Source organism: Capricornis sumatraensis, chromosome 19 (assembly GCF_032405125.1).
Source record: "Capricornis sumatraensis isolate serow.1 chromosome 19, serow.2, whole genome shotgun sequence".
NCBI classification, from domain to species: domain Eukaryota; kingdom Metazoa; phylum Chordata; class Mammalia; order Artiodactyla; family Bovidae; genus Capricornis; species Capricornis sumatraensis.
In genome coordinates, this window is record NC_091087.1 from 37,043,757 (window position 1) to 37,060,400 (window position 16,644).

Here is a 16,644-nt window from a genome sequence, read left to right on the forward strand (position 1 = left end):
TATTAAGAACAGGTGGCAAGAATACACAGAAGAACTGTACAAAAAAGATCTTCACGACCCAGATAATCATGATGATGTGATCACTCATCTAGAGCCAGACATCCTGGAATGTGAAGTCAAGCAGGCCTTAGGAAGCATCACTATGAACAAAGCTAGTGGAGGTGATGGAATTCCAGTTGAGCTACTTCAAATCCTGAAAGATGATGCTGTGAAAGTGCTGCACTCAATATGCCAGCAAATTTGGAAAACTCAGCAGTGGCCACAGGACTGGAAAAGGTCAGTTTTCAATCCAATCCCAAAGAAAGGTAATGCCAAAGAATGCTCAAACTAACACACAATTGCACTCATCTCACATGCTAGTAAAGTAATGCTCAAAATTCTCCAAGCCAGGCTTCAGCAATACATGAACCGTGTACTTCCTGATGTCCAAGCTGGTTTTAGAAAAGACAGAGGAACCAGAGATCAAATTGCCAGCATCTGCTGGATCATGGAAAAAGCAAGAGAGTTCCAGAAAAACATCTATTTCTACTTTATTGACTATGCCAAAGCCTTTGACTGTGTGGATCACAATCAACTGTGGAAAATTCTGAAAGAGATGGGAATACCAGACCACCTGACCTGCCTCTTGAGAAATCTGTATGCAGGTCAGGAAGCAACAGTTAGAACTGGACATGGAACAACAGACTGGTTCCAAATAGGAAAAGGAGTATGTCAAGGCTGTATATTGTCACCCTGCTTATTTAACTTATATGCAGAGTACATCATGAGAAACGCTGGACTGGAAGAAACACAAGCTGGAATCAACATTGCCAGGAGAAATATCAATAACCTCAGATATGCAGATGACACCACCATTATGGCAGAAAGTAAAGAGGAACTAAAAAGCCTTTTGATGAAAGTGAGAGAGGAGAGTGAAAAAGTTGGCTTAAAGCTCAACATTCAGAAAATGAAGATCATGGCATCCGGTCCCATCACTTCATGGCAAATAGATGGGGAAAGAGTGGAAACAGTGTCAGACTTTATTTTTCTGGGCTCCAAAATCACTGCAGATGGTGAGTGCAGCCATGAAATTAAAAGACGCTTACTCCTTGGAAGAAAAGTTATGACCAACGTAGACAGCGTATTCAGAAGCAGAGACAATTACTTTGCCGACTAAGGTCCGTCTTGTCAAGGCTATGGTTTTTCCAGTGGTCATGTATGGATGTGAGAGCTGGACTGTGAAGAAGGCTGAGTGCCGAAGCATTGATGCATCTGAACTGTGGTGTTGGAGAAGACTCTTGAGAGTCCCTTGGACTGCAAGGAGATCCAACCAGTCCATTTTGAAGGAGATCAGCCCTGGGATTTCTTTGGAAGGAATGATGTTAAAGCTGAAGCTCCAGTACTTTGGCCACCTCATGCAAAGAGTTGACTCATTGGAAAAGATTCTGATGCTGGGAGGGATTGGGGGCAGAGGAGATGGGGACGACCGAGGATGAGATGGCTGGATGGCATCACTGACTCGATGGATGTGAGTCTGAGTGAACTCCAGGAGTTGGTGATGGACAGGGAGGCCTGGTGTGCTGCGATTCATGGGGTCACAAAGAGTTAGACATGACTGAGTGACTGAACTGATAGAGGAAAAGAATTATAAAATCAGGCAATTAAGAATTTCTGTTCATCTAAAGATACAATTTATCTGTAAGCATGTGTGTGCATGCTAAGTCACTTCAGTCATGTCCAACTCTTTGCAACCCTATGGACTGTACCCTGCCAGGCAACTCTGTCCATGGGATTCTCCAGGCAAGAATACTGGAGTGGACTGCCATGCCCTCATCTAGGGGACCTTCTTGACCCAGGGATCATTGAACCCTTGTCTCTCACATCCCCTGCATTGGCAGGCAGGTTCTTGACCACTAGCACCACGTGGGAAGCCCATCTGTAAGCATGTGAAGTATGAAAGTCACATGGGGTCGCACAGAGTCAGACACAACTGAAGTGACTTAGCAGCAGCAGCAGCAGCAGCAGCAGCAGCAGTCATGTCCGACTCTTTGTGACGCCATGGACTATACAGTCCATGGAATTCTCCAGGCCAGAATACTGGAGTGGGTAGCCTTTCCCTTCTCTAGGGGATCATCTCAACCCAGGGATCAAACCCACGTCTCCCACATTGCAGGTGGATTCTTTACCAGCTGAGCCACAAGCATATTCTACTTCAATTAAGAGTTTATGAAAAAGAGAAAGAACATGAAAAGAGTGGAAAGACCAGCCAGGGTCAGATAAGATACTTGCAAAAGCATTTTATAAAGGGCTCAAGTCCATAAAATAGAAAAACACATACAAATCCTAACAAGGAAAGAACAAAACCACAGACACATACACACACAGATAAAAACAGGCAAGAGACATGAATAAACACTTTGCAAGAGAAGATGATATCCAAGTGGAAAATTAAGAAATGAAAATGTCCTCAACTTTATTGGTAATCAGGAAACCACTAATTAAAAACACAAGGAAGTATCACTCCCCACCCACTAGAATGGTAAATTTAAAAGACTAAAATACAAAGTGTGGGTGATTATGCAGAACAAGAAGAATGTTTCAGACACTGCTGGTGAGCATGTTAATTGGTATAATCATTTTGAATAGGTTTTGGCTTCATCTGGAAAAGTTAAAGACATGCCATCCAAGGGCCTGGCTAGTCCCTTCCTATGTATATACACGTGATAGAAATACATAAGTATGTGCATCAAAAGACGTGTGTGGTTGGAATATTCATGGCAGTGTACTTCACAAGAGTCCAAAAACTAGAAATAACTTAAAAAACCTCCATCAACAGAATAACAAATCATGATACATCCACCCGATACAAATGAATAAACTGCAGCAATAGGCAAGAACTTGGGTGACTCTCACAAAAATAAAAGTGAACAAAAGCAAAGAAAAGAATACACACTATATTCTTGTGTGATTCCATCTATACAGAGCCCCAGAGAAGGGCACAATTAAACTCTGACGCTTGACATCATGCTGTGGTTTTCCAGTACACAAAAGGGGGAGAAGAGTCGTCTTGGGTGGTGGTTACCTGCATGGGTTCACTGTGACAATTCGTTGAGCTGGTTTTGATATTTTGCCACACAGGGGACCCGTATTATAATGCAAGTCAAAGTTCAAAATGACTTCTCAAATGAAATCTGTCTAAGAGCTAGCCAGCGTATTAAAGGTTACTTCAAATGTCAATAAAACATCTTAAGGAAAACAGTGAGTAAACGAATGTTTCTGGACCAGTGATTTCAATTGTAAATGTTAGCACTTTGAGTTCAATCAGTGAGCAGCCTTGGCTTAATTTGCTTAGTCTGAGCCCCTGCATATAACACATTGTATGTGTGAGTTTCTGAAGACAGATGAATAGAATAAAAAACTGCTTTACGATTCTAACGTTTCAAAACACCTGGAGCTCAACCTGACCACTTGCCTTCTCGCCACAAAATAAAACAAACACATTTTTTCTTCCTCAGAAATATCTCTTTTACCCCAAGACAGGAATCTTTACTGACAATTTGCCCTCAGTGATCCCAGAATAAATTTCCTATGCTGGGAATCATCTCACAGGTGGCCCTCCTTAACCATGGCGGCAACCACATCGCCCCCACCCCACCCACTCCCACCTGCAGTGGGGCACTGATCAGCGCCTTCTTCTACGGCCTGACTCTGAGTCCAGAGCCAGCCCCATGTCCAGGCCTCTCCCACTACCCTGCTGGACTTTAAACAATTTCTTACTTAATTTCACGTTAGTTTCAGTCACTTGCTTGGCTCTCTGTAAGTTGTGACTCTGAGGCTTTTGCTATAACTTCTAGTTTTTTCTCTTGGAAACTTAACAAGCATATTATGTGATATCTTGTGATATCCAAAAAAAAAACCAACATTCAATAAAGAGAGATTAAAGGGGTGTGTGTATGTGTGTGTGTGTGTGTCTGTGTGTTAATACACACATAAATGTGCACATGCAAGCTTTTATTTTTTTTAATGGTTTTGGTTTTCACTTTGAGGGCTCTTTTGCTAAAACAGTTTATAGCTGGTGTGGAACACAAATAAGGAAATCACCGAAATAAAGAGAATGAGAAGTTTCAAATTAGCTTCTTCTTCTCTAAGAAGTAAAACTCTACCTAATCCTGATAAATCAATAAGTGAGCAGAGATTTTCACTAGCATCTCTCCATGACAAGATCATTTCTCTTCCTTTAACAGCATGTCAGGGATGAATCAGGAGCTTTGAGAGAACTAAGCCTTTGGGGAATATCTTCAGGAGTAGACTTGAAAGGCAACATTTACAAGAAAGCGTCCTTTAGTGAAAGTGCCCATAATCCTGTCTATAAAGCTAAAAGAATTTTGTACCTTTATGTCCCAGAGCCATAAAGAGGTTTAATAGGGGTAAAATTTCTACCATAATAAATCTGGATCAATTATAAAGATGCACTATAAACAAGTTTTAATTTAGAATTTCAGTTCTGCTACGCACGATGAAAGAAATGAAAGAAAGCTGAGCGCCAAAGAATTGATGCTTTTAAACTGTGGTGTTGGAGAAGATTCTTGAGAGTCCCTTGGACTGCAAGGAGATCCAACCAGTCCATCCTAAAGGAAATCAGTCCTGAATATTCATTGGAAGGACTGATGCTGAAGCTGAAACTCCAATATTTTGGCCACCTGATGCAAAGAACTGACTCATGTGAAAAGACCCTGATGCTGGGAATGATCGAAGGCAGGAGGAGAAGGATGAGATGGTTGGATGGCATCACTGACTCAAAGGACATGAGTTTGAGTAATCTCTGGGAGTTGGTGATGGACAGGGAAGCCCGGCGTACTGCAGCCATGGTGTCGGAAAGAGTTGGACACGACTGAATGACTGAACTGAACCCACAGTGATCAACTAGGTAGTTCACACCCACTCTGCAGTGAGACCAACTGGGAAAACACAATGAGAAATGCAGTCAGAGAAAGAATAGGGCAATGAGGAACAGCAGGGCCAAGGTCCAGGAAAGGGAGGGAAGCTTAGAGAATAACAGGGTCTGGGGCCACTTTTCCAGAACCATGTGATGATTTCTAAGGCAATGCCTAGGAGGCCAAAAGTTAAAGCAAATCTTGGCAGACTCAAGAGCTGGCAGGACATAGTGGGGTTCAAGGTCTACAGAATAGAGGGAAGACCTTGCTAAGTTCTCTATATTCACACTCTAGAATGTATATGCAAAATCGAGAAATAAATCAGCCCTCTTAGGAATGGTAGCCCAGGTCGTCCTCTTCTCAGTCACTAACTGGATTAAGGTGATTTGTGCTTGCTGGTACCTATAGCCTGAGTGTTGGTCAGAGGTAAACGTAAAACTGGAGGGAGGTATTGTCAAGTATCAAGATCTTCAAATTATCTCTGTGATTTTTCACATACAATTTCTGAGACAACATAAAACACAACCAAGCTTTGAAGTAACATCATGAATCATTTCAATAAATACTTTATAAGAGACTTCTAAGATAAAAATACAAATAGGGATCAAATACACAGTGGTAGTGAGAGTTACATAATAGCGGGAAAAGAACACAATTTTATTTTAAAATTCAGTTTACCACTTGGCCTACTTGTGTCACTTTAAAAGTAATGCTTGCTAATATTGTTTAAGGTGCCATAATGATGTTATGCCATTTTAATTTTTAAATATTTCTCTAAATAACCTATGAACACAGAGAAAAGACTGAAATGCGCCAGAAGGCCTTGAGTAATGGTGATTTGGATGACTTTTATTCGCCTGCAGTCCTTTTTTTGTTTAATTTGACTTCCTACACAAAACATATATTTGTAGCTGTAAGAAACATCACTTATAACCAAACACATTATTAGGATAATTAAATAATTGCACCTTGGGTTTTCTTCATAGACTGTCTTCAAGGTGTGCAATTTTTACAGCAAATATTTGATAATGTTAAGTTTGAGTTGTAGCATTTCACATAGTGGCCAGTAAAAGTAAAATCATAAGTCTGACAAAGCAGAGCAGAGCCACCAAGGGATTTCGGATAACACACAAGCCCGCAGATGCTGGGGGTTGGGGGGAGGGACTCCACACCCATGCCTGCCTTCTGCAGTAGCAAACCTCAAATGCACAACCACTTAGTTCTGCTGTCTTGTGACTAAAGTTTCTAAAAAGTTCAATCTGCAATCCCAAATGTATAACATAGCAAAAATCATTCCTGCATCATTATGTATTATACATTTCTAAATAATTATGTGTTGATTCTTATTATTCAGTTTAAATACCTTGCCTTCTGGACATGTTTTGTTAACTATGCACATTTATTTTATGCAAATCAACACTCAGAATGGCCTTTAGATGTGTGTGTGCAGACAAATGACTAAATGGAATGCAAAAAGGAGAAATATTATGGAAACTGTTGGTAATTTAGAATCTTACACTTGCATCACTTCAAAATGATTTCTTAGGTATTAACTCATTCCCAGCCCAGTTACAAGCCCATGTAGAAAATTAATAACCACCGTTAAGTCAGACTAGCGGGCGCAGGAGGGCCTAGAGGAGCCCTCCCACATTGAAGGTCAGGAAGGGCGGGGGTGAGGAGATACCCCTCATCCAAAGTAAGGAGCAGTGGCTGTGCTTAGCTGGAACAGCCGTGAAGAGATACTCCACGCCCAAGGTAAGAGAAACCCAAGTAAGATGGTAGGTACTGCAAGAGGGCATCAGAGGGCAGACACACTGAAACCATACTCACAGAAAACTAGTCAAATCTAATCACACTAGGACCACAGCCTTGTCTAACTCAATGAAACTAAGCCATACCAGCAGGGCAACCCAAGACGGGTGGGTCAAGGTGGAGAGGCCTGACAGAATGTGGTCCACTGGAGAAGGGAATGGCAAACCACTTCAGTATTCTTGCCTTGAGAACCCCATGAACAGTATGAAAAGGCAAAATGATAGGACACTGAAAGAGGAACTCCCCAGGTCAGTAGGTGCCCAACACGCTAACGGAGATCAGTGGAGAAATAACTCCAGAAAGAATGAAGGGATGAAGCCAAAGCAAAAAAAAATACCCAGCTGTGGATGTGACTGGTGATAGAAGCAAGGTCCGATGCTATAAAGAGCAATATTGCATAGGAACCTGGAATGTCAGGTCCATGAATCAAGGCAAGTTGGAAGTGGTCAAACAAGAGATGGCAAGAGTGAATGTCGACATTCTAGGACTCAGCAAACTAAAATGGACTGGAATGGGTGAATTTAACTCAGATGACCATTGTATCTACTACTGCGGACAGGAATCCCTCAGAAGAAATGGAGTAGCCATCATGGTCAACAAAAGAGTCTGAAATGCAGTACTTGGATGCAATCTGAAAAATGACAGAATGATTTCTGTTCGTCTCCAAGGCAAACCATTCAATATCACAGTTATCCAAGTCTATGCCCCAACCAGTAATGCTGAAGAAGCTGAGTTAGTTCTATGAAGACCTACAAGACCTTTTAGAACTAACACCCAAAAGAGATGTCCTATTCATTCTAGGGGACTGGAATGCAAAAGTAGGAAGTCAAGAAACACCTGGAGTAACAGGCAAATTTGGCCTTGGAATGCAGAATGAAGCAGGGCAAAGACTAATAGAGTTTTGCCAAGATAATGCACTGGTCATAGCAAACACCCTCTTCCAACAACACAAGAGAAGACTCTACACATGGACATCACCAGACGGTCAACACCGAAATCAGACTGATTAAATTCTTTGCAGCCAAAGATGGAGAAGCTCTATATAGTCAGCAAATACAAGACCAGGAGCTGACTGTGGCTCAGATCATGAACTCCTTATTGCCAAATTCAGACTGAAACTGAAGAAAGTAGGGAAAACCGCTAGACCATTCAGGTATGACCTAAATCAAATCCCTTATGATTATACAGTAGAAGTGAGAAATAGATTCAAGGGCCTAGATCTGATAGATAGAGTGCCTGATGAACTATGGAATGAGGTTTGTGACATTGTACCGGAGACAGGCAAAGACCATCCTCACGGAAAAGAAATGCAAAAAAGCAAAATGGCTGTCTGAGAAGGCCTTACAAATAGCTATGAAAAGAAGAGAGGCGAAAAGCAAAGGAGAAAAGGAAAGATATAAGCATCTGAATGCAGAGTTCCAAAGAATAGCAAGAAGAGATAAGAAAGCCTTCTTCAGCGATCAGTGCAAAGAAGTAGAGGAAAACAACGGAATGGGAAAGACTAGAGATCTCTTCAAGAAAATTAGAGATACCAAGGGAACATTTCATGCGAAGATGGGCTCGATAAAGGACAGAAATGGTATGGACCTAACAGAAGCAGAAGATATTAAGAAGAGGTAGCAAGAATACACGGAAGAACTGTACAAAAAAGATCTTCACGACCCAGATAATCACAATGGTGTGATCAGTCATCTAGAGCCAGACATCCTGGAATCTGAAGTCAAGTGGGCCTTAGAAAGCATCACTACGAACAAAGCTAGTGGAGGGGATGGAATTCCAGTTGAGCTACTTCAAATCCTGAAAGATGATGCTGTCAAAGTGCTGCACTCAATATGCCAGCAAATTTGGAAAACTCAGCAGTGGCCACAGGACTGGAAAAGGTCAGTTTTCATTCCAATCCCAAAGAAAGGCAATGCCAAAGAATGCTCAAACGACCACACAATTGCACTCATCTCTACTGCTGCTGCTAAGTCACTTCAGTCATATCTGACTCTGTGTGACCCCATAGACAACAGCCCACCAGGCTCCGCCGTCCCTGGGATTCTCCAGGCAAGAACACTGGAGTGGGTTGCCATTTCCTTCTCCAATGGATGAAAATGAAAAGTGAAAGGAGGTCGCTCAGTTGTGTCCGACTCTTCATGACCCCATAGACTGTAGCCTACCAGGCTTTTCCGTCCATGGGATTTTCCAGGCAAGAGTACTGGAGTGGGATGCCATTGCCTTGGGCAAATTAATGTTTGCTGCTAAGTCGCTTCAGTCATGTCCGACTCTGTACAACCCCATAGACAGCAGCCCACCAGGCTCCCCCGTCCCTGGGATTCTCTAGGCAAGAACACTGGAGTGGGTTGCCATTTCCTTCTCCAGTGCATGAAAGTGAAGAGTGAAAGTGAAGTTGCTGAGTCGTGTCTGACTCTTAGCCACCCCATGGACTGCAGCCCACCAGGTTCCTGTGTCCATGGGATTTTCCAGGCAAGAGTACTGGAGTGGGGTGTCATTGCCTTCTCTGGCACTCATCTCACATGCTAGTAAAGTAATGCTCAAAATTCTCCAAGCCAGGCTTCAGCAATACGGGAACTGTGAACTTTCTGATGTTCAAGCTGGTTTTAGAAAAGGCAGAGGAACCAGAGATCAAATTGCCAACATCCACTGGATCATAGAAAAAGCAAGAGAGTTCCAAAAAAAACATCTATTTCTGCTTTATTGACTATGCCAAAGCCTTTGATTGTGTGGATCACAATAAACTGTGGAAAATTCTGAAAGAGATGGGAATACCAGACCACCTGACCTGCCTCTTGAGAAACGTGTATGCAGGTCAGGAAGCAACAGTTAGAACTGGACATGGAACAACAGACTGGTTCCAAATAGGAAAAGGAGTATGTCAAGGCTGTATATTGTCACCCTGCTTATTTAACTTCTATGCAGAGTACATCATGAGAAACGCTGGACAGGAAGAAACACAAGCTGGAATCAAGACTGCTGAGAGAAATATCAATAACTTCAGATATGCAGATGACACCACCCTTACGGCAGAAAGTGAAGAGGAACTCAAAAGCCTCTTGATGAAAGTGAAAGAGGAGAGTGAAAATGTTGGCTTAAAGCTCAACATTCAGAATATGAAGATCATGGCATCTGGTCCCATCACTTCATGGGAAATAGATGGGAAAACAGTGGAAACAGTGTCAGACTTTATTTTTCTGGGCTCCAAAATCACTGCAGATGGTGATTGCAGCCATGAAATTAAAAGACGCTTACTCCTTAGAAGAAAAGTTATGACCAACCTAGATAGCATATTCAAAAGCAGAGATATTACTTTGCCGACTAAGGTCCATCTAGTCAAGGCTATGGTTTTTCCAGTGGTCATGTATGGATGTGAGAGTTGGACTGTGAAGAAGGCTGAGCACCAAAGAATTGATGCTTTTGAACTGTGGTGTTGGAGAAGACTCTTGAGAGTCCCTTGGACTGCAAGGAGATCCAACCAGTCCATTCAGAAGGAGATCAGCCCTGGGATTTCTTTGGAGGGAATGATGCTAAAGCTGAAACTCCAGTACTTTGGCCACCTCATGCAAAGAGTTGACTCACTGGAAAAGACTCTGATGCTGAGAGGGATTGGGGGCTGGAGAAGGGGACCACCGAGGATGAGATGCCTGGATGGCATCGCGGACTCTGAGTGAACTCTGGGAGATGGTGATGGACAGGGAGGCCTGGCGTGCTGCGATTCATGAGGTCGCAAAGAGTCGGACAAGACTGAGCAACTGAACTGAACTGAACTGAGCTGTAGTCAGACTATGTAGTTAGGAATAAATTAGATATCTTCAGTTAACAAATTTATGTATGTACCTACATAGAATTCTTACACACAGTTATATATCATAGACAGTACACCCCAAAGGTCTCTGGAATCTGTCTCTGTCTCCACATTTCCACACTGACCATTGCAGTTTTGACCTCTTCATCCTTTGCCTACCTTTTTCGTCTCTTTAATCTGTCCCACACATACACTGCCCTCAGCATCCTTGATCTAAACACAGATCTAGTAATGTCCCACCTCTGATTAAAAATCCAACACCCTCTCACTCTCTACCTCGTTTCTCACTAAGGGGGCCTTATAGATAGCTAGAGGAGATCACAGCAGGTAAAACTATCCCTCTGAAAATACATGCTTTGTCTTTAAAAGTTTATGTACATTTTTTTCATTCATCTATAATTTATACGTGTTGGATTTAATGCAAATATTGTGGTTTGGACTGTTTCCATTTCTAGAAAAATATGCAGCGGCAAGCTGATCTTGCAGCTTCATGAATCCTCTGGCACACCACCACCACCTCCTCATATCCTGGGAGATATATCCTGATGAGGGCCCAAGACGAAATCTAAACTCTGCAGAGCCACTCAACATACCTTATGCTCAACATCTCTTCTGTCTATGGTATGAACTCACCTTAGCCCTCCTACCAAAAGATAACCCCCATCGTTCATCTTGCAAGGTGTGTTTCTAGAACATCATTCTTACAAAAGGGTATGCAAGAGAAAGTTAGTAGTTTGGTTAGTATGACATCTGTCTTTTAAAAATTCTCAACACACATAAGCACATTCAAGGTTCTGTAAAGCTTTGCAGCACAACTGCAGCCAAGATCCACTTGGAGCCAGTTTCCCACAGAACACACCTTGCTGAGGGTATGGTGTCCTCCCACTTCCATTTTTCTTCACCCTGTTCACCTCACTGGGAAAGCCCTCCAGGTTTTCTCCAACTGGCAAACTCCTACTCACCTTTAGAAATCTAATTCCTAGCCACCTGGCTGGAAGTAAATATTTCCTCCTAGGTGTGTCTGTACCAGATTTGCATTCAGGTATATGTGAGATACTCTTGAATTTACATGTCAGTCTCCATAGATAAGGCTGTGAATTATAGAAGTAGAAATAATCCCTTAACCATGTATAAATTCCCAGAATCTAGCAAAGTCCAAAGAAGATTTCAATAAAAAATATGTGTTGAATAAACTGATAAACAGGTAAACAGTCATCCATGGAAATAAGACATGTAGTATCATACATTATCTCCCTGTTACTCCAGTCGGGAAATCTCTGCTGGCAGAAAGCGGAACAATAACAAGATTTGGAAGGAAAAGAGTCTCTAGAACAGCCCAGTCAGAATGGGCAAAGGACCTCTGGAACTGAATTTGTAACGAGAATCTGATGCCAGTTAGGGCTTGCCACATGAATCAGTTATGAGTCACTGTATCTCTGTCCAGGGTCCTGAGAGTCCGGCTGGAAAGCCCTGGCTCTGTCTCAAAACCAGACAGACTCAAGTCTGGCTGGAATACAAATGTTTGCATATTTCATTATTTCTGATATAGAGACTTCCTTTTCACTCTAATCTCAGGACAGTCACATTCAATCAGTTACACTCAAGTGGTTTAAATAAATTAAGCTGATTTTTCTACAAAAGAAGTTAAGGATTCTAAAGGAGGCCGGACATACAAAGGACTTGCAAGGCAGCTGTGCGTGTTCTACACAGCCCTGCCTCTAATCAGTGAGTAACCCTGGCCAAGAGACCACACCTTTCTAGGCATTGATGTCCCAACCTTTGAGTAGCTACATTATGAAGATAAAGCAAATCTTCAGTGAATTATCAGTGTGTGGCAAGCACGTTCTCTTATTTAATCCTCTCAAAACCCTGTGAAGTGGACATTATTCTCATTTTACACATGAGGAAACAGAGCTTAGAAAGTAAATTTGTTGAAGGCCACTCCATGAGCTCACAGTATTTATTGGCAAGCTGGGAAGTTCAACACATTCACAGCTAGATCCACGGTCAAGGTGAGACCAAAGCTTTCTCCCCTCACACCCTCCTGTGACCTCTGGCTGCTGACAGTGGTCTTCACGAGCGCTTCTCTCTGGTATTGCAATGCTGATGACACACACTGCTTATATTATTCTTCTTAAAATCTTCTAACTTGACAAATGTTTGCATTTCACTTTTTTTTTAGTTGTCACATCATGTAACCGTAGTTTATACCCAAATTTTTCATAAAAGCCAAAATCTCTCATGTAATTTGACTCCTGAAAGGTCTCTTAAAGAGATGGAGGTACTAGGAAGAAGACTGCAGCTTCCTGGTGAGTGGTCTTCTCTCCAAAACAGACTGCCACAGCCTACGGCACGTGCCCCCCTTGGTCACTGCTCCTGCTCCCTAGCTCAGTAGCCACTCCCCTTCCACATCCCAAGCATCCAGCACAAGGACCAGTCCAAGACCAGGAGTTGTGACACACACATACCCACAGTGAGGCCCATTTGGGGCCAACCCCAAGCAAATGGCCTTGGGGTGGCTTTCATTTTCTCACTACTTTGGAGTGTGCTAGCTCACCTAGTCCTCTGTAATGTGCGTGTGTGTGTGTGCATGTGTGTGTGTTGGGGATGGGGGGTAATTTTGTTTTATTTAGATGAAAATGACCCCTGTCTTCTAACTTTGCAGTCTCTCAAAGTTGCCTCCACAGTCTTCAAGTCATCACAATGACGGCTCAAGTGCTATCCTGTCCAAGGTGTTAACAGACTCAGAATGCTTGAGAAACTTAGCAAAGATCAACCAGGTTTCCCCTGTGGCTCAGCGGTAAAGAATCCTCCTGCAATGCAGGAGACACAGGTTCAATCCCTGGGTTGGGAAGATCCTCTGGAGGAGGGCATGGCAACCAACTCTAGTATTCTTTCCTGGAGAATCCCCATGTACAGAGGAGCCTGGCAGGCTACAGTCCATAGGTCTGAAGAGTTGGACATGACTGAATCAACTTGACATGCACACCTAAGACCAATTATCCAGAAATGAGCAGAGCCAGAACCTACCAAGGCTCCCAAGGACAAATCCTATGATTCCTAAAGTAACAGAGAAGCTGCTCTATAAAGTCTGCCTCCCCAAATGCCACAGGGCTTGCGCCCACCCCACCCATCCCCCAAAGCCTCTGAGATTCCATTTCTCTGCCCTGGCTCTGCTCAACACCAGGGCAGCTTTCTCAGCACCTCTTCCCCTAACCCCATATCTCTGTCCTTTCCTTCTTCCTACAGTCCAAACTCTCTAAACAGCAATTTTTGCCCTGGTAACCCAGGGGACAGCACTTATCTGCTTTTACAGCTCTCCAGCGTAATAGTTTGTCCACATCACTGCATACACACTGAGTATTTTGAAGCATAGGTCTAACTGCGGAATAGAAGGAAGTATACATTTAACACAGGTGTCCTGTGGGAAAAGCAGCCATTCATCTTAGCAATTTTAACTAGATTAAATGATGCAACATACAACAGTTTAATAGAACAGGCACTCTTTATTTGCAGGATTATGAAATCTCACCTGTCTTCTTACACTTCTGGAGGCTCTTAGCACTTTCCACCTGTTGTAGTTTTTCTCACATCCCTTTCCTACCACATTCTCCCCTCCTTGGAACACCATCATCCCTGTATACTGCTCCAGAGCCAAATCCAGTGCTTTGTACAGGCTAGACACTGAAACTCACTTATAATGACTTAAATGCTTTCATTAAATATTTGTACTGTATGAAGGATGTGCCAATGAAAAGTGAATATCCAAAGCAATCTAGAAGAGCAGAAGAACAAACTTATCCAGATTTTACACAGATCTGCCAATTGAAGTGAGCACTAATAAGTCTGCAGGAAGCCCGTGGGGCTGGAAGCAGTTGCCTGAACAAGCAGACAAGTGAATCCGGGCAGCGGAGCCTTGCTCATCTTCAGAGCAGAACCACCTGCATTATCCTCCCCAGGAAAGCAAACCATGCCCATTATTGGAACTGGGGAGGGGGTCTAAATGCTCACAGCCGGCCCTCTGCCTGGACAGACGAGTCAGCTGCAAAGCCCAGGGCCAGACCCCTACCCAGGGAAGCAGGAGAAAAGTCTAGAAATGCCTAAGTTGACACCCATGTCAGACTGCATGCCAGTACTTATACCAGAAGGGGTACTAATGTGTGACCATTCGCACCTATTCTTGATGATTCCTGACTCAGGATGGAGATACTTTCACCCTGAGTTTCTAATCTGAGGGCAAGTCAGGTCTGAAGTACCAGCGCACAGGTGGCCTGGGAATGCCAGGTTTCTCCCTGGGCAGCTGGGGAAACCGAGGCACACGGCGGTGGGCAGGCCCGGGCCCGGCCGGAACTTACCACGTCCATGATCTGCAGGAGGCTCAGGGAGAAATAGACTGTGAGCGGCAGCGAGTCGTTCGCCACCGGCCTCTCCAGGGGGTTGTAGTTCTTCACCAGGTCCTTGTAGAGCTTCCTCTGGAACTCGCCTTGGAGGGACCCTTCGGGGAGAGGAAAGGAGAGACGCGCGGGCTGCTCAGCGAAAGCCGGCGGGGATGCGCCCCCTGCCCGCACCCCCAGCCGCCCAAGCAGCGCAGCCCAGAAGTGCCGGGCTCGCCTTCCACCGGCAGCGCCTCCCGCCGCCCTTAGCAGCAGGCGCGAATCCCCAATCCCGTCCCCGGCGCGGGGCGCCCCGAGCCGCCTGGGATGCGCCTGGGATCCCACGGAGCAAGAGTGATGGGTGGAGAGACCGGCGACTTTACCGTGCAAGATCGACGCTGCCAGCGCCAGGCACAGCGAGCCGCGCATGTTGGGGGCCGGAGCTGCGCGTCTCGGAAACCAGCCCTGGCCTGCGCCTGCGGCCGCAAAGCCGCCTCACCCGGCTCTGCTGGCGCGCCTTTAAAAAGCCCAGCGCGCGCCCACGCCCCGCCCGCCCCCGCGCGCCTCTCCACGTGACGAGCCCCGCCCCCGTCCCCCGCACCCCTCCCCCCGACCAGCCCGCAGCCCGACCCCAGCGGTGGGCGGCCGCGGGGGAGACAGTAGCCCAGAAGTCCAGGAGAGGCGCGCCACCTCCCCGCGTCCGTCTTCTCCGAGCGGTACCCGCGTGCCCGAGGCTGTGAACGGCCAGGGTCTGCCTGTCTCTTCTGTCCTTTGTCCCCGGTCCGTTCGCTGCCACTCTCAGGCAGAAGCCACGCCGGGTCGCTGGAAGAACGGTGGGACCCTTCTGAATCTGGCTCCCCAGGGCCCTGCCTCCACGCCAGCTGCTGGATGCAAAGCCCAGGAACCAGGCTCTCACAGGTTCGCGAGTCCACCCAAAGGAGAGGAGACAGACATGAGACAGGTCCCTCCTATCCCCGCGAGCTGTGGTGGATGTTCTTCCAGCAACCATTTGCTGGGCATCACCGGCCTGATTCTCAGATGGCTCTGAAGGTGTCCAGAGGAGAGCCGAAATCTGCTAGGGAAGCATTATTCAAGGAGGAGACGCTGCAAAAGTGTGTGATGAAATTCCCAGTGTATATCTTCTTTATGTTTAGTTCTCTTCTACAGGCAATTCAAAAGGCTGAGGAGGGCGGGGGAAGTTAACTCTCAGCTCCTTGCCAGAGGACAGGCAGAAGTTGGTGGTGTGATCTAGGCTTTTTTTTTTTTTTTTTTGCCAGCGAAAGGTCATTGCCAAGGGAAGCTTCTGAGCAGACACCAATCAAGAGGTCAAGGGGTTAATCATACCCCAGATGTTGAAGAGGGGGCCTGATCTGGGAGAGGATGGTCGAGAGAATGCTGAGGAGAGCCTTCAAAAGTGGTGGGTAAACTCTATCCCTTTTGCCCTCAGCAAGCATGTTGCAGAAAGCTGAGAGCAGATGGGTACCTGCACTCAAGTTAGGTGGTCTGCGGCTCAGCTTCCTTAGGCCCCAGAGAATCAGAGCTCCACCAGATGTTAGGATCACTGTGGACCAGCAGAGGCAATGCCTGTATGTCTGAATTGCATAAGGCCCAGAATTCTTGGATAGCACCAAAAACTAGGGGAAAGCTTACCAAAGTGTGCCTGCCCATGAATTTACCCCAACATCAGGAATGGGCAGCTAAATCAGTTCTTTGATTTGGAAAAACAAAGAAACATGACAGC

The 16,644-nt window shown here is 44.9% G+C and overlaps 1 protein-coding gene across 1 annotated transcript in view; it reads right to left on the reverse strand.

The window, feature by feature from the left end:
• The window catches only part of LOC138095305 (neuronal acetylcholine receptor subunit alpha-7), a 154,478-nt gene extending 139,146 nt beyond the window's left edge, over nt 1-15,332 (reverse strand). Inside the window, exons 1-2 of the mRNA XM_068991338.1 lie at nt 15,287-15,332; nt 14,886-15,025 (exon numbers count right to left, since the gene is read on the reverse strand). Coding sequence (XP_068847439.1) covers nt 14,886-15,025; nt 15,287-15,332 — 186 coding nt within the window. The remainder of the gene's footprint in view (nt 1-14,885; nt 15,026-15,286) is intronic.
• Nucleotides 15,333-16,644: the final 1,312 nt, after the last annotated feature.